Genomic DNA, 18,769 nt, shown 5'->3' with positions numbered 1-18,769 from the left:
GGGACATTTTAGAACATTTTCATATTTTTCGTAGGTCTTGCGCTGATCAGCCACCACACTCTAAGAAAAAACATCTGAAGAAAAACAGAAAATGTCCTGGCAGAAAATTACCAGGGGTCTCATTTATAAAACAGCGCGTAGGATCCATACTAAAAATGTATGTGTGCACAAAAGCCTAAAAATGGCGTGCGCCAAAAAAAAATCTGACTTATAAAACTGTGCGTACGCACACCTGCACGCAATGTTCCCTTTATAAATCACAGTCCACCTGGAAATGTGCGCACGTAAATCCGCCTCATATTGCGCCCACTACACGCCCACTTTCAACCATAAATGGTCGATGCAAAGCACCTCATGAATGTTTCTGCATGTGAATGAGCCTGTTGATCAGTGGATCTTTACGGTGAATCACGGCAACTACCGAGAGGAAGACCAAGAAAAGGAGTTTTTCTGACACAGAGATGGAGGTGTTTGTAGGTGAGGAGGTCTCTGAACACTCGTTCCCTCCTGATTCTGTCATTCACGTCACGTAGTCCTCACAGTGACGGTATATCCACCAGCACCATGCAGCATGTTCCGAGTCTCACCGCTGTGTTTATATCTTTACAGCAATCAGACTGATCCATTCACTTAAAATGATCAAGACAATCAGTAATATCCCCCACCTGGATATCATTAGAAAAAAGAAGTTTGACAGGTGTACAATATTTATTTATTTAAGTTTTTATAGTGAACTTGTCCTGTATTATGATTAGGACTGATAATGATAATGCCGATATGGAGTGTAACGATTGTGTGAGAGCTGTCACTGGCTTCATTTACACACTTTGTTAATTTACACAATCCATACTGGTGAAGATGTGCCGGGTGGAGGTGACTGGAGGAGGCAGAGTGTGTGGCGCACCGCGGTGGTGCACTGTAGACAGTCTGATAGTTGCATCGGATAGCCATTTTCATTTTGTCTATATGTATACTGTATCTGTCCCTATCTAATAAACCATAAATAAATTAATAAGTCATGTCATTGTAACCCACCTGATGAATAAGTATACACTGGACTAGTATAACCTAGATTCATAGAGAGGAATAATGAACAGGAATCGGACACCACAATGAGTAAGCAGAACACAGAATTAAGTTTAAGGGGAAATTATTGTATTGACACAGAATAAATTCACAATTACTGCCGACATTCAGTTTTGTTCAGTTTGAAATGTCTATTGAACTGGGTGCACCCTAAAAAATAAAAGTAATCCCCAAAATAAAATGTTCAGATCCAATTGTCTTTTGAGGTCCTTCCCCACAGTCCTACCACACTGACAGCAAGGCAGATGAAAGTTGAAAGCGCTCCTCAATCCAGGTGCTCAGCACGGGTAGCTCGCCATCCCCCTCGTCAGGGAGAGATTCCAATCCAAATCCGGAGTTCAAGGGTATCCAGAAAACCTAGCCTGTGTAAAATAACACGGCTTATATAGCAATATATGCAAATCTATCCAAGCTCTTAACTGTACAGTTTAATTTGATCAATATCAACATATAATACAACTTTTCAATGCTTAACCCATGAATGTAGGATAACTGTTGCATCACAATATTAACTTGCATCGTAATATTAACATATGAAATATGTCAACCTCACTATTATTATAAACCACTCAATAGTAAAGTGTAAACAACACTATTAAATGACTATTTAATATGTGAAACCATTTGAGTTGTAGATTATTATGCAAACAACCTACAGTTTAAACATTAAATACTCACTATATGTGAATATTGTGAGTAAGGCAATGTGAATACTTTCCCTGTCACAACACTGACACCTTGCGTTGATGCACACAAGCAGCACAGGGATGAACAGAATCAAGCTAATCTCATAACCCATGAACTTCAGCTACATAATCCCTCTCTGTCCACACAATGTAAATAACACACACATATTACACACACATATCTCTTTCTGCCTCTATCACCAAAGAAATACAAAATATCATTTTAGAATACAGCTCAGTGGCAAAACATTTCACTATGCCAGCTCAGAGCATTTGACTCGTGATGCCATGTGCGGCGGCTGCTTTAATGTTTGGAACGCACCGAGAGAAGAAAAGAATAAAACGATGCTCTCAGATGTTCTCAGGTCGCTTCAATAGGTGACGGAGCTCTTACTGGCTCAGATATAGTTTTACTTCTCTCTGTTCAGTAGTATATCAAGTATAAGTAGTAATAATATCACTCTGTAAATCCAGCTTCTCCGCTGCTCTCTCATCAATCTCCGTGTTTCCCACACTCCACTGCGTCTCTCACCTGAGTGAGGAGGCGGGACTTGGGATGTTTGACACCAATAGCAACAGTTATTTCACTTTGAACCAATGAGCTTATTTGTTGAAGTTTGTTAAAGTTAGAACTCTGAGCAAAAACGGAAATAAAATAAACAATGATAAATTAATTTCTGAATAAAATATAGAATGTGGTTATTTATTAAATAAAAGGAATTTTCAGTGAGGGAAATATCTCTAAATGTTTTAGAAACAACTGGTTTTCCCAGAGGGTTACATCATGTTTACTGCAGCGATTTTACACAACAACTTTATGAAAACTAATATGGTACTTGGTGATATCTGCACACTGTTAGTAGATATTATTAAAACTATTGGCACTCTGTTCTGCCATTCTTTAATGCTATTTGATATAATCTTGGATTTCTACAACCGATGATGATGATTTCATCAGCTGCTCCACAGCTGACTGCGACTCTCGGAAGTCCGGTCCTCTCCTCTCAGATCTCCTCTGAGCTCCGGTGGTGGAGGGGGGGACATGATGGTGAGACAGCGCTGATGAGATATTGAGCGGAATTTGCTTTGAGATTTGAGTTGATCTTTTACATTTGTAAGGTGCTTATGTAATAGTTATGGATCACTAGCACAAAGAACACTGCTGTTTTAAATGTTTATGATAAAGTGGATATAAGTATGAAGTGAAGTTAAATGTGTGAGAGGCATCATTATACGTATAATGACATTTAATGTCTACAGTCTGGCTTCAATTCATCTGCGTCTCCAGTTTCCCCTGCCTCGGTGCCTCCATAATGTGCGTACGCACGGGTCAAAGTTTCCGTACCGGTGCGCACATTCTCCCGTCAAGTTTGTTTTTATAGATCACAACTATTGCGTGGGAAGTGGCGTACGCACATTTCAGGCCCCGTTTTGTGCGTACGCAACGGTTATAAATGAGACCCCAGGGGCCTCATGTATAAAAGACTGCGCAGCTTTCACACTGGAAGATGGCGTACTCACAAAATTGGAAAAGTACGTACGCACAGAAATTTTCACATGTATAAAACCGTGCGTACGCCTGTTCCTGCGTACCTTTCCTTTATACATCCCACTTGACGTGAAATTGAGCGCAGCTGCACGTGCCACTTGGTCCGCCTTGTCTCCTCCCATTAATAACTATGCAAATGACTATAAACACGCTCCATGCTGTCACTTATTGTCCAAATAACGACGGCAAATCACGCTGGAAAAGGAACAAAAAAGAAGAATTTCACAGAGTGTGAAATTGAAGTGTTTGTTACTGAGGTGGAAGCTAGAAAACATATTTTATTTGATGGTCTTTCATCAGGAATCAGTAACAAACGCAACGTCTCCACAGCAGCTGACCGTGCGCTCCCGAAGGCTCCCGAAGGCTCCCGAGGGCTCCCGAGGGCTCCCGAAGGCTTCCGAAGGCGCACGATCAGCTGCGCCCCGTGCCTCGACTGCTGAGAGGCGCCGGTCTGGCCGCGTCCTCACTAAATATATACTATACGCTGTGCTGGAGTCACAGAGAGAGATTGTCAATACAATGAAGGATAAAATATATATATGCAACGAATTAAAAAGAATGAATGATGGTGGGATAAGTCATATATTAAAAGATCTTGTTAAAAAAATGTTTGTCTCAACTCACCTCGTTGCTTTACATTCTGTGTATCTCATCCAAACGGCGCCGTATAGCTGCTGCATTTGGCTCATTGTTAGGTGTGCCAGGGTCCGGTTCATCCATCTGTAGCTCCTCTGGAGCACAGACACAGCATGTTGGTCTGCCACATTGTGCAGCACGCGATTTTGGTTTTGACACGGTGGTTAAGGCATGTCATCTCTGGGACATAGGTTTAAATGTGTTTTTGTTGTGCCTTCTGATGTTAAACATTATGCGCAAACTAATAAAGAAATATATGGGTTTTTTTGGATCCCACATCATAAATAAAGCTCAGTAAGTTGAGTGGAAAAAATATTTTTACACATTTAGCGAGTTTCAGTACTTTGTAGTTTGACACTGCCAGATGACAGAGTTTGGAGGACGGCCCGCACATTCTCACGACTGGTCTAGAGTTTGCGGCACGGTCCGCACATTCTCACGTCACGTTGATTTTTATACATCCCGGCGTGTACGTGAAACACAGCGTACGCAACATTTTAGTACGTACGCACCGTTTATACATGAGGCCCCAGGACATTTTCCGTTAAGTTAACCATCAGGGGGACAGGGAGAGGGACGCAATTGTGGACCAGGGTCCTCATGTATAAAAGACTGCGCAGCTTTCACACTGGAAGAGGGCGTACTAACAAAATTGGAAAAGTACGTAAGCACAGAAATTTCCACATGTATAAAACTGTGCGTACGCCTGTTCCTGCGTACCTTTCCTTTATACATCTCAATGAACGTGAAATTGAGCGCAGCTGCACGTGCCACTTGGTCCGCCTTGTCTCCTCCCATTAATAACTATGCAAATGACTATAAACACGCTCCATGCTGTCACCTATTGTCCAAATAACGATGGCAAATCGCGCTGGAAAAGGAACAAAAGGAAGAACGGTCAGCTGCACCCGAGCCTCGACTGCTGAGGGGCGGCGGTCTGGCCGTGTCCTCACTAATGCTGTGCTGTGAGTCACAGAGAGAGATTGTCAATACAATGAAGAATATATATGCAATGAATTAAAAAGAATGAATGAGGTTCTTGGTGGGATAAGTTATATATTAAAAGACCTTGTTGAAAAATAAATGTTTGTCTCAACTCACCTCGTTGCTTTACATTCTGTGTGTTGCATCTAAACGGCGCTGTAAAGCTGCTGATTTTGGCTCATTGTTAGGTGTGCCAGGGTCCGGTTCATCCATCTGTAGCTCCTCTGGAGCACAGACACAGCATGTTGGTCTGCCACATTGTGCAGCACGCAATTTTGGTTTTGACACGGTGGTTAAGGCATGTCATCTCTGGGACATAGGTTTAAATGTGTTTTTGTTGTGCCTTCTGATGTTAAACATTATGCGCAAACTAGTAAAGAAATATGTGGGTTTTTTTGGATCCCACATCATAAATAAAGCTCAGTAAGTTGAGTGGAAAAAATATTTTTACGCATTTAGCGAGTTTCAGTACTTTGTAGTTTGACACTGCCAGATGACAGAGTTTGGAGGACGGCCCGCACATTTTCACGACTGATCTAGAATTTACGGCACGGTTCGCACATTCTAACGTCACGTTGACTTTTATACATCCCGGCGTGAGCGTGAAACACAGAGTACGCAACATTTTAGTACGTGCGCACCGTTTATACATGAGGCCCCAGGGGAATCTTAAAGTTACTCCTGAAGGATAACCACAAAAATCGCAAGCGATTCAAAGGGAGAGGGGAAACACCAAATGAAAACAGGCCTAAAGGAAGGCTCCCTACACTCAATATAACTTGAAAAGACTAAAACTAAAACACCGCTATCGAGCAGCTGACTAGAACAGAGATCCTGCAGGTCCTTTCAGCTGTCAGCATTCCCACGCATTTTCAGCAGGAAATGCATTTTCTAGTTGGTATTATTAGACTGCAAATCAGCCACGTTGTAAGTGTGGCTCCGTCTATTTCTTAAAGATGCCCACTTAAGCTATAGAGTCCAAGCATGTAGTTGACGCGTGTTTCAATAAAACTCCGTAGTCCATGTTCTTCATTTCAACCGTTTACTGAAAATCTTTCTGCAGTCTTCAAATACAAAAATGGTAACAAAATATCAAAAACATAAGCAGTAAAAAGGTAAGAACAGTAATATTAAGCACGGTATATTAAGCACGGTCAAAGACCAGTGTGCTCTCCAGGCTCCATGGCTTCAACTGAATCGTTTAAAGAGCACATGCAGCACAATTTAGCTTTCGCCCAATCAGAATACAGGACTGGCTGCAGTCACAATTGGTCCTTATTGAGCACACTGCAGTGAAACTACAGAGTTATTTATCTCAAGCAAATAAAACAAAATGTAAATTAACCACAGATATTTCTACTGAACAAATGGCTCTAACATGCACATTTTATCTTAAACTATGTTATTCAAATTTAAGGAAATCATTTTGAAAGATGTATGTCACAACTCAAATATGAATTGAGAATTTGTGCTTACATCAATTCCTCAAAGTAAGCATGCGCAAAATATCCAGAAGTGAGGCTCTACTCAGCTGCAGGACAGCGTGACCACTGAGACCATGACGCCTTCTCTGCACCGACGGTGACTGTTCGGCCAGGACGGAGCAATCTGTTTTAATAACTCCATTACAAAATTCATAATTATTATGTAACCCGGGCACTTAGCAGAAACCCAGGCTATTACAACCCGACAACGCCACTCTGGGAATTTCACCCAGAGCATAACCCAACCAAATTACACAAGTTCCTTGATAAAGAGACGGGGCAGAGACGTGAGTTTCAAGTTTCAAAATCAAATAACTTTTATTTAAATTCAAAAATGGTGATTAGTTGCTGCAATGATAAAAGCTGCAAGAGAGGCCAGGCTAGAAAAATAATGTCCTTTATTACAAAAATAGAGTTCAAATGTTTTATTAAATGTCACTACACCACTAACCTTACCAGTACAGGAGGAAGGGTGCCAGGGAAACCCACAGGAGGAATGGAGTGAGGGGAGAGGAAATGCAGAACAGTTCACCACCACCAGTAGTTGGAAAAACACACAGTTACTTCCACTCACACTGCAAGGTAAAGAGCACACAGGGGTTAGGAGGACACAGCAAGCCACATGCAATAAGAACCCCAACACAAGAAGAATCCCTCCACCCACTGACCAACCACCTGCAAGGATATAGCAACCCAACCGTCCTGTTAACTGGCAGAGAGCTAGGAATGTTCACTTCCTGATTACCTCCACAACAGCTGGTTTACAGATAAACTAGATAAATGCCCCCTCCACTATTACAGCAAGAAACCTATGTTGGTGTTTGGCCACCACTTTAAACAAAAAGAAAGAATCAAATTAACAAAAGCAAAACACACTAACAACAAATGCAGAAGTTAGAGGTAAACGGGTAAACAGATTATTAAAAATAAATCAACATTCAAAAGCCCAATACAACCAAAAATAACTTAATAACCAGAAATAGGAAAAATAAAATAACTAACTAAGGGACAAAAACAGCAGTGGCAACAGAGCTCCTCCTCCGCCACGTACAGCCAACCACGTCACACAGGAAGCACCAGTTTCCTCGTTCCTCGAGCCGCAAGTTACGGTGACCAAACAATTGGCCCACGTGTGATCCTCCAGCACGCCAACGCACACACACCGTATCCTACGCTCTTCATATAAAGCTGCACGAGCGTCGCGGGGGGGAGATGACACTGCAAACGGCACCTTAGTCTGATGTTCATCTCCCTCAACAGCAGTAACAGGACAGAACAGAGTGAGCCGAGCCTCCGCTTGGCCACCAACTGCTCCCTTTAAGGGGCAGCTAGACTAGGGGAGTGATCAAGGTGTCAACCGTTCTCAATCTCAGTGATTAAGGGGTGTGGCGACGAGGGAAAGATCACCCATTACAATTAGTTGCAACTTTGACGTGATCTGTTGGGGGTCTTGGGAATGCATGTCGCCTAGCTCACTAGCTAAAGAGTGCTACAGGAATGAGTCCTAAAGCCTGGATATGAGTTAGCATTTTAGCACATTAGAGCTAACTAGAATCAGATTCTCATGTGCAAGATGCAAGTAAAATCATATCTAAATTTAGTCCTCGCTGCTAACCTCTGGAACAGCTTACCTTTTCATATCAACAGCTCAGACAAACAGAATAGTTGAAGTCACTGCTGAACCTCTTTTTGCTGGCATTTCTTTAAGTTAATTTTCTGTTGTGCTGCAACTCCTTTACTGCTATTATGTGCACATTATTACCTCCTTCAAGGCCCGAGGTTATGTTTTCATCAGCGTTGGTTTGTCTGTTAGCAGGATTACTCCAAAAAGTTTGTGATGGATTTGAATGAATTGTTTTGGAGGGGTGGAGTGTAGCACAATGAACAATCCATTAGATTTTGGTGGCGATCCGGATCATGATCCAGATTCAGGATTTTCTTATAAGAATTCCAATTAGCCTGAGCATTAAGACCACAGGGTACAACACATGCGCAGTGTAGCTGATGACACGTTGATGACGCATGACCCCGCCTTCTTCCTTCTGAGAGCAGAGAGATACGTGTGTGGATGTGTGGCGAGACATCGAGGTGCGACGGGAGCTGCTGTCCGTCCGCGGTGAGAAAGAGAAAAAAAAGCGGTAGATGACGGGATGAGAGACGACGTAGTGTAACGTTATACAGACATAACAAGGCTGCTGAATGAGAGAGGCATCCGCCGATACGTTACACGGAAACACACCGTGTTAATAACAAGCTTACCACCTCACAGTACCGCCAGCTGTGAGCTGTGATCTGTTTTTAAAGTCAGACACCTTGGCGGAGGTCTGCGCTCTCCAAGGGCCATTCTAGTGTTTATTGTTTTTACTCTGTTCTTATTGTTACTTGCTTTGTATTCATTGTCATCATGTACATTTTCTACACTGCGGTTGTTTTTAAAATGTGCTGAGAGAGAGAGAGAGAGAGAGGATGGATAGTGACCTTTCATTCATTCCACGATCAAAAACAGGAAGAATGTGAAATGCCATAAACCTAAGATATTAAAAGGTGAGGGTCAACCAAGACCTACACACTACCAAGACCTACACACTACCAAGACCTAAACACTACCAAGACACCCTAATAATTAAAGACACAGATGTGAGTTCTTTTTTTTGTTATCAAGTTTCCTCTATAAAACCTCCCTGGTCAAGACCTGTACAGCATCACTTGGGGTAATACAATATATTGTATTAACAAGTTTAGATTCAAGGAAAGACAGAGGTTCTGTAGGACATCTGAAGCTCAAATGTGTCCACCATTTTCAGTCGTCATCAGCCTGACAACCCACAGTAGTCATCATGGTATAAAAGTGTTATTAAGTTTTCTCAAAGTCTGGTGTTTTATGGAGAAAAAAAGCCTGAACTACAGGATTCTCTCTATTATTGTAGATTTGTTAAAAAGAAAAAGTAGTAGGAAGAAATTCCCCAAACTTCCAGTTATCTAACAGCATTTTAAGCATGGGCTTTTTTCTTTGATCAGATAATGAAACGAAGAAGCTCTTTCACCCCAACAGATATGTGTTTGAGGCTTTGGAGCTCTGAACAAACTGGAAAAGGAGAACACTACATAGACTTGACTCTTTCTATGTTGTTGTCTTTAGTCAAAGAGCGTTAAACTGAATCAAAAACCAACATCTCTGCCGACACCAACGTCAAACAGACGCGAGTGTCAGAAACAACTTTATATACAGCTTTGCCAGACACACACACGCACACGCACACACACACACACACACACACACACACACACACACACACACACACACGAAGTGTCCTATTGGACGATTGCATCCTTCAGTAATCAGGCCGTCATCTGTGTCAGCTGTAGCTCCACCTGTCTTCACTCTGGAAGTAATCAGTGCCGTCTGGTGATCCACCTCATTGTGGCTCTTGTAATGCATCTTACACAACAATCCAAGAGATTTGATCAATACACACTTTAAATCAATCTCATGTGTTGCAACGAACAAAATAAATGCACATAAAGAAAGAGATGTAAATATGTAAAGAAAGAGATGTAGAGTCCATGTGGCAAGACGGTTTCGTTCATGAATCCAAAACAGTTTAAAAAGCCATAAATCCACAACAGTTGTTGTGTTTAAAGCTGCATGATACGGTTTGAATAAAGAACAAACAATAGTCCCGTTTGTGTGCTCTCCAGGTTGCTCAGAGAATCACCAAAGCACCACAGCTGTGGTTATACAGAGGAGACAACAAGCCCAGTGAAAATAAAACGTTCTGAACACGGTCTAGAAATAAGTGTTGAGCGTATCGTCAGAGGAATAATACAAGCTGAAGTGGAGAAAAAGAGCGTTCTTCTATCAGTATGTGGGGAAAGAAGTTGGAATTTGTATTCAATATATGAACTTGTGATTGTGTTCAATAACTATGATAACAAAATCCTCATGTCACAACTAATAAGTGATGTTACCTTTTAGTTTTAATCTTTTTTTAGATTGTTTTTAAACAGAGACTGACTGACTCTAAACATGAACACTGGACTTTGTGGTGTTTCAGGAGGAAAACTGCCTCAGTTATTCTCTCCTAGTCACATTTACTCCATCAGCTTTGTATGATACCCTGGAAAAAAGACAAGAAAAGACTTAGTTCATTCTTGTTTATTGATTATAGAAACCTTCAGTTTGTTCACACATCCCATCAGTAAAGTCTGCTAAATGACTCTTGTTCAATGATTTCACGTACAGATTCATTTTCATCCACACAATCAGTTTGTTTGAGCAGAATCTCAGCGATGTAACAGAGAATAATGATTTCCTTATTGATTATGATCATGATAATTACAGTTTCATTAAACATCTTAGGATCTCGTTTGTACGTCGATCTGGACGACAACATTTAGTCTGCCCAACAAATAAATGTGATTCTAGATATCTTTACAAAAAGTGGTGAGAACAGAATATCTATGATAAGAAATAAATCACTAGACCTTCCTTTAAGACCCGTGCAGTGGAAGAGAAACAACAACACACACACACATATATATATATATACATATATTCATCAGACATTTAGAGCACAGAGAAGTTTACAAAGTAGAGCCCATAATGTTTGATTGACAGCTGATCTCTGTGCAGTGAAGACATGAAAAGAACAAGACTCAGTCTAAAGCGAGTATCTGTCTGGACCGTATCTGGTCAGGATGTGAATTTGTGGCTAAATTGTTACACAAATAATCAGTGGTCATGTCTATCATGTTTTATGAACAGCTTTTTCCACTTATATCTTAATGTTTGATTGAAAGACAACTTATAATGAAGCAAATTGCATTCAGTAATAGTAAATGGTGACATGTACTAGTCAGTATATTATACATTTTATACAAGGTGTAAATGTATCATCATGACATACAGTCTGCAGGTTAAAAGTATTTCAGCTTTTTATTAAAGCATGTGTATCAAAAGCATTCATCATATAAGTGGTGTGTAACAATATATACATACTTACAAAGTTGATGTCATCACTGATGTTGTTGCTGCGTGTTTATTCCTAGATGGAGTGTTGATGGAGCAGCTACAATGTTAGCATAGCCTGGCACTGATCGATCCGGACTCCGTTCAGAAAACAAGCATTTTAAAAGTTGTTTGCTTGCTGTGTTGCGGACAGACCCGACAAAGCATGAATTCAGTCTTTTTACAAATCAACATCATATTGTCGTTATTTCGGCATCATTTTGATCCGTTTATTGATATTAAATCACAGCACAGTGTGTTTATTTTGGGTTCATACCGCAGTAGCGACGTGTGGCTTGCTAATGTGCTTCCTGCTTGGTGTGAATGCACGGTGGTAACACAATACGAAGCACAACGTAACGTAACTTAAACTACTATAAACAATAGCACATGCACAACAACAGCACGATGTAATGATTCAATGAACCGCTGACACAATCCCCAGAAAACATAAACACTGAACTGTTCTCCAGCTTTTCATTTAGAAAGAGCAACAACCAATGAGGAACCTGCAACAGTCGCTGATGAATCCTGTAACTTCATCACTCAGTCAGTCAGGCAGTGACACACTTTAGTGTTTGTAGGGCTGGTCCTCTGCGGTCCAGACACAAATCAGCTCTGCAGCAACAATGATGGACACCAGAGAAGTTTAAGAGTTAAAACACTGAATTTAACCCTTAAATGACTTCTGTCTATTTCAGTTTACACAACTCAGCAGTGTCATCAAAACTGTAATAAAGATAAAGTCCAGCATAGAGAGGCTCAGTGAATGTGGTCTGGACTCTGTGGAGGAGAGTCATGGTTTCAGAGACGCTGTAGAAGGACAGAATACCTGCACTGTGATCCAGGTACACTCCTACTCTGGAGGACGGAGGACCTGAGACGGGGGTTTGGATATTGTTGTACCGAAAGCTATAACTGTTTTGGATACAATCTAACGCCCAAGATTTATCATTGTGTCCAAAGTAACATTCATTCGACCCCCCTGCTCTCCTGATACTCTTGTATGTGACTGCTACATAAACTCTCCCTCTCCACTCCACCTCCCAGTAACAACGTCCAGTCAGACTCTCTCTACTCAGGACCTGACGACATCCAGTGAATCTGTCTGGGTGACTAGAATAAGACTGATGTTGTCTCATAAATGTTGCTTTTCTGTTCCCCTCAGATAATAACAGCCATGTGTTTACTGTGTTTGGATCCAGTGTGATTTCTCGTGAATATTGTAAGAATCCAGCTCTGGTCTTGGGCTCTGGTTGTGACAGTAAAACATCCACTTCAGTGACTGTCTGTGAGACGTTTGTCCATTTCTCTCTCAGAACGTCCTGTAGTTTATCTCTGACTTCTGACACAGCCGCCGTCACGTCCTCAAAGTAGCTCAGAGGACGGATATTGATGCTGGATGTAGATTCAGTGAGTGGTGACAGTGAGGGGTAGTTAAGAAGAAACTGGTTGTGATCCTCTGTGTGTGACAGCAGCTTCATCTCAGCGTCTCTCCTCTTCAGCTCAGTGATCTCCTGCTCCAGCTTCTCCTGAAGCTCTTTGACTCGACTCACTTCACTTTTCTGCTGGGATCTGACCTGCTGCTTCACATCACAGCTTCTTTTCTCCATGAGACGGATCAGCTCGGTGAAGATCTTCTCACTGTCCTCCACTGCTTTATCAGCAGAGCGATTGACGGCCTCCACCTCCTGTTGGAGCAGCTTCACATCTTTCTCTCTGTCCTGGATCCTCTGCTGGATGTTGAGTCGACTCACCTCCAGCTCTCTCTGCCTCTCGGTCCTTTCTGCTGCAGCTGAGACGGTGTCGTGGCCTTTATGTTCATCCACAGAGCAGAGATAACAGATACACTGCTGATCAGTACGACAGAACATCTTCATCACCTCGTCGTGACGAGAGCAGATGTTCTCCTGGAGCTTCTTGGAGGGCTCCACCAGCTTGTGTTTCTTTAACGGAGCTGAGTCATAATGACGCTGGAGGTGTTTCTCACAGTAAGAGGCCAGACACACCAGACAGGACTTGAAGGCTTTCAGTTTCCTCCCAGTGCAGACATCACAGGCCACATCTTCAGGTCCAGCATAGCAGTGATCAGCAGGAGCAGCTTGGAGTCCAGTCTTCTTCAGTTCCTCCACTAAAACTGCTAACATGGTGTTTTTCAGCAGGACAGGCCTCGGTGTGAAGGTCTGCCTACACTGAGGGCAGCTGTAGATCTTCTTCTCATCCTCTCCATCCCAGAAGCTTTTAATACAGTTCATGCAGTAGCTGTGTCCACAGGGAATAGCCACCGGATCCTTCAGTAGATCCAGACAGATCGAACAAGAGAATGACTCTCTCTCCAGCTGAACTCCTTTCTGCGCCATTTCACCTCTCAGTAGCAACGACTGTCTGAGTTTCACTTCCTGGGAACCGACACTAGTTTGAGCTCTGATGTAATCATCATGTGTTATGTTGGTTACACCCACCTTCAAACTGTCGATCTGAAGGGGAGGGAACAAGGAAATAAATGGACCGGCTTATCAAGTTGTGATTCATTCCAGGACGAGGAGCAGCACGACTGACTACGTCCCAAATCACATACTTTTCTTTTTACTTCTAGCACACTGCAGCTGCCCTTACAAAGTACGTACGGTTGCATTCAGTATACACACAACTGGGACATACTGGCTGTGTTTGAGAGCAGGAAGAGGAGGGAGGGGTTATCAAGGTTCATTCCAGGAAGAGGCTCACTGAGCATTAGAAGTTATTTCAACATCACCTCTATGCAGCAGCTTCAGATTAGATCTGATATAGAGCAGGATTTATTGGCCATTTATAGCCCAGTTTCTGACCATATTTTTTTTTTGAACTTCTTTTTCTTTCCTTTCAACAGGTACAGTCGTACAGCACAGTCACATGTTTTGACATAACACAGCAGGGTCACGTGTCCTTAAGAGGCAGTCCGTGAGTCTCAGTATCCCCACAATGTCCACACATCGCTCCACCAAGTAGGAACGAGCAGCACTCTTCGTCCATAGGCCGAGAGAATACACAGATGTACAGGGAGGAAAAACAACATGCCTACCCATACTCACACTAGGCGAGAAGATAAGTACAAACAAGTAAACAGGGATGCAAAAATCACAAACGAAAAAAATAAATACATATCAACAGAAATGAATAGAAGACTAAAAAATGTAAAATCCCCAGGTTGTTACATATTCATTAGATTCACATCAATTAAGACAAATGAGGATATTGGGGACCACTTAGTTAAGAATACATCTTTCCTTAGTTGTAACCTTGCAGTGATGTTTTCCATGTAGTAAACCTCTTTAACCTTCTCCCTCCATTGTGTTACTGAGGGGGGCTGCGGCCTCAACCAGGAGACTGTAATCATCTTCTTAGCAATTAAAAGTAGGACTCTGAGTAGTAATGTCCGATTGTTGTCTTCTATATCCTCTGGTATTATTCCCAGTATAAAATAAGATGGTTTTAAGGGCAGTTCTATATCCAAACATTTCCTTATTTCTTTTTGTATATGTTGTCAATATTCTAGTAGTGTTGGACAGTCCCAGAAGATGTGCGTGTGGTCTCCTATTAGGCCACAGCCCCTCCAGCATTGATCGGAGGTACCACCGAATTTTGATGTGCCAAGAGGAGTCCTGAAAAACCTCATCTTGACTTTCCAGTCAAATTCCTTCCAAGCGGGGCTATTCGTTATTCCATGTCCCTCTCTGCACGATAGTTCCCAGTTTTTATCTGAAATTATAGTGTTCATCTCCAGTTCCCATTTTCCTTTAATGTCCAAGCTGTTATCCATTAGTTCTTCTTGTAATACCTTGTATATATATATGATATGATCTTCTTTTTAATAGTCCCTTTAATTGTTAACATAAAGAAATGTTCTATGTTAGATGGTGATGTACATAGTTTGTCCCATTCTTTATGTTTCTGTAAATAATGTCGTAACTGCAAATACTTAAAGAAATCACAGGCTGAAAGGTTGTGTTTATGCTGAAGCTGTTGGAAAGACAACAGGACTCCTCCTTCAAAAAACTGCTCCAACATGATTAAGCCTTCTTCTTCCCACTTTTTGAGCCGAGCCTCTAATTTAGACGGAGGGAAGTCAATGTTCTAGACATAGATATAGGGAGTCCTAGCTTTTTCTAACCTTTGACCATATTTTTAAAGTGTTTTTTACCCATTGATTACTAATTGTATTTGCCCTCCAGATATCTTGGTTCAAGAATGGAGTTGTGTCTATACTGACCCGTATGGTATCTTTATCTTGGGATAACCATGCCACCATTGATCTGAGCTGCGCTGCCCAGTAATATTTTTCCAGGTTAGGTAAATCTAGACCTCCATTTTCCTTTGAGCATAAAAGTCTTTTTAAATTTAATTCTGGGTCTTTTGTTTTACAAGATGAATTTAGATAGCCATTTATTAATTGTTTTAAATGTAGAAATGGGCACCTCTAGAGGTAAAGATTGGAACATAAAGAGCAGCCTTGGCAAAATGCTCATTCGTATTGTTTCCACTCGTCCTATTAGGGATAAGGGAAGGATTTCCCATCTTACAAGGTCAGTTTTTATTCCATCCATCAGTTTCCCATAGTTGGCCTTAAATAGCTGTGATGTGTAGCAGTTATGATAACTCCTAGGTATCTAAACCCTAGGTTAGACCAGTGGAGTTGGACTCCTCCTACTAGTTGTGAAGGCCATTGTCCCACCAACATCATTGCCTCAGATTTTGATTGGTTAATTTGATAACCTGAATATTCTCCATATTCTCTCAAGTTTCTTATCAGCGCTGGGACAGAGGAAACTGGGTCACTGATATACATTAATACGTCGTCCGCGTAGAGCAAAATTTTATGTTCTACTTGACCTGCGTCTTTTATACCCTTAATGTTATCATTTTGCCTTATTAATGCTGCTAGGGGCTCAATTATATAGCAAAGAGCTGGAGACTGAGGCAATCTCCCTGACGTACCCCTCTCTCAAGGTAGAAAAAATCCCAACACCATCCATTTACTCTGACACAAGACTTTGGATTTGTGTATATAAGCATTATCCACTCAGTAAACCTCGGGTGGAATCCCATAGCAGCCAGTGTTTTAATCACAAATTGCCAATTCACAGTATCGAATGCTTTCTGTGCATCTAAACTAATTAGCATAGAGTTTTGCACGCTTTTCTTGGCACATGTTTTAATATTTAACGTTCTCCTTATATTATTAGCTCCTCGTCTGCCGGGGATAAAGCCTGTCTGGTCCGGATTAATCAATTTTGCTATAATTTTCTGCATCCTCTTTGCCAGGATATTAGTCAGTAACTTTAAATCATTACATAGCAGGCTGATGGGTCTATACCCTTCACATAATGTTGGGTCTTTACCGTCTTTGTGGATCACTGATATAATGGCCTCTGACCATGTATATGGAGCTTCACCTTTGGAGAGTGCATAGTTGAAAACATTTGTTAAAGTCGGTGCTAAATCATTTATGAAACATTTATAGAATTCTCCAGGGAGTCCATCTGTCCCTGGAGATGTGTTGTTTTTTAGTTTTTTTATGGCTTCCCGTATTTCAGCTTCCGTAATATCTGATGTCATCTGCAATGCTTCATCTTCTGATGGTGAGGGTAAATTTAAACTGGTAAGAAAGGCTTTTGGCTTTTGGTTCTTCGTATAGCTTTTTATAAAATGATGCAAAGGCATCGGCTATTTCCTTTGGATGAGAAACTAGTTTTTTATGTATGGGATGTACAATTTTAGGAACCAAACGATTAGCCTGAGCTTTATGAAGTTGAAAAGCTAACAGGCGGCTGGCTCTGTTCCCCATCTCATAATATCTCTGTTTGGAAAATCTTAAAGCACCTTCTGCTTTATAAGTGAGGAGCTTGTCTAGAGCCTTCCTGGTTTCTTTTAGTTCAGGCAAAATTGTATGTGCTCCTGTGGTTTTATGTTCCATTTCTAATTGCTTTATTTTCTTTTCTAATTTTGTTTGTTCAGCCAATCAAATCTTCTTTAGTCTTGATGTAATCTGGATCATTTTCCCCCTTATAACGGCTTTAGCTCTCCCCCATAGGATTGATGGTGTCACCTCCCCATTATCATTTGTCTCAAAATATTATTTCAAATTCTGTTTTAAATCCTGCACTACTGTTACATTGTTCAGTAGTGAGACATTTAGTCTCCAATATCTGAAGAAACTTTCTTTACCTAAGTCTATATTTAACATGACAGGGGCGTGGTCACTCAACGTTATCGGCTCAATATGACAATCTACTACTTTATACATATATTGTTGGGAGACACAAAAACACTCGATCCTAGAGTAACTATTATGAACATTTGAAAAGAAACTATAGTCTTTCTCTTTAGGGTTTTTGAATCTTCAAGGATCCACAAGTCCTAATTCTGAAATCATAGCATTAAGTGCTTTGTTTATTTTAATTTGGGGTCCCCTTTCTTCAGGTGTTCTTTCTATTCTTCCATCTTGTACAGCATTAAAGTCCCCCCCGACTATCATCATGTCCTTAGCATTAGCAGCAATGACATTTGCAATTTCCTCAAAGAAATTATGATTGTATTCATTCGGGGCATACAGATTCAAAATAGATACCTCCTTCTCCCCTATTGTGCCCACTACCATAACAAACCTCCCCATTTCATCTAGGATAGTCTTTTCCAATGAAAAGTGTCTTATTAATTAAAATTGCTACTCCCCTTTTCTTACCAAATGAAGAACTATATACTTGATTTACCCATTCCCTTCTTCATGTTTTATGTTCACCTTCTGACAGGTGGGTTTCCTGTAGTAAAGCGATGGAACGTTGCAATTTCTTTAGCTGACCATATATTTTTTTTCTTTTAATAGGATGATTCAATCCACGGACATTATAAGTAGCTATGTTCAAATTGTTCATTAATGTACGGAAAAGACATTAATATTATCCTTCAACCTAGTTCTCCACCCAGGCCTCCATGTCAGTATTTCAACATGCACCTGTATACCCTCTGAGTTACAACATATGACTGTACGACTGTTAGAATCAAGGAAATAATCATCAAACATGATGCAAAGAAAGAACTTATACATAACAAGAGAACGAGAACTGACTTCCAAACACCCAACTAACTGAACAAATATCCAACTAACCAGTTGTTGTAGAGAGAGTTGTGACTAAAACCTCTCTGGGGAAATACACACAGTGCTATTGCAACTGTCTGACAGCAAAATTGATGAAATTAGAGTTGCCTAAGGTAAAATAAAACAGAAACAAAATTATTCTGTGGAGGGATAAACCCCATGTTGTCCTCTTTTTTTCTTTAGTTATAGGGGCCAGCCAAA

The 18,769-nt window shown here is 41.0% G+C and overlaps 2 protein-coding genes across 3 annotated transcripts in view; one reads left to right on the top strand and one right to left on the bottom strand.

The window, feature by feature from the left end:
• LOC119486943 (ral GTPase-activating protein subunit beta-like) overlaps positions 1–18,769 on the top strand; it is a 592,951-nt gene that overhangs the window by 65,081 nt on the left and 509,101 nt on the right. The gene's annotated exons all lie outside the window — the stretch shown is intronic.
• LOC119487104 (tripartite motif-containing protein 16-like) lies at positions 12,126–13,930 on the bottom strand. The gene has a single exon (XM_037767763.1). It carries the CDS (start codon positions 13,791–13,793, stop codon positions 12,126–12,128), a length of 1,668 nt encoding a protein of 555 aa, XP_037623691.1. The 5' UTR covers positions 13,794–13,930.

This window comes from Sebastes umbrosus, chromosome 1 (assembly GCF_015220745.1).
Source record: "Sebastes umbrosus isolate fSebUmb1 chromosome 1, fSebUmb1.pri, whole genome shotgun sequence".
NCBI classification, from domain to species: Eukaryota; Metazoa; Chordata; class Actinopteri; order Perciformes; family Sebastidae; genus Sebastes; species Sebastes umbrosus.
This window is presented reverse-complemented; position numbering and strand designations above follow the sequence as displayed.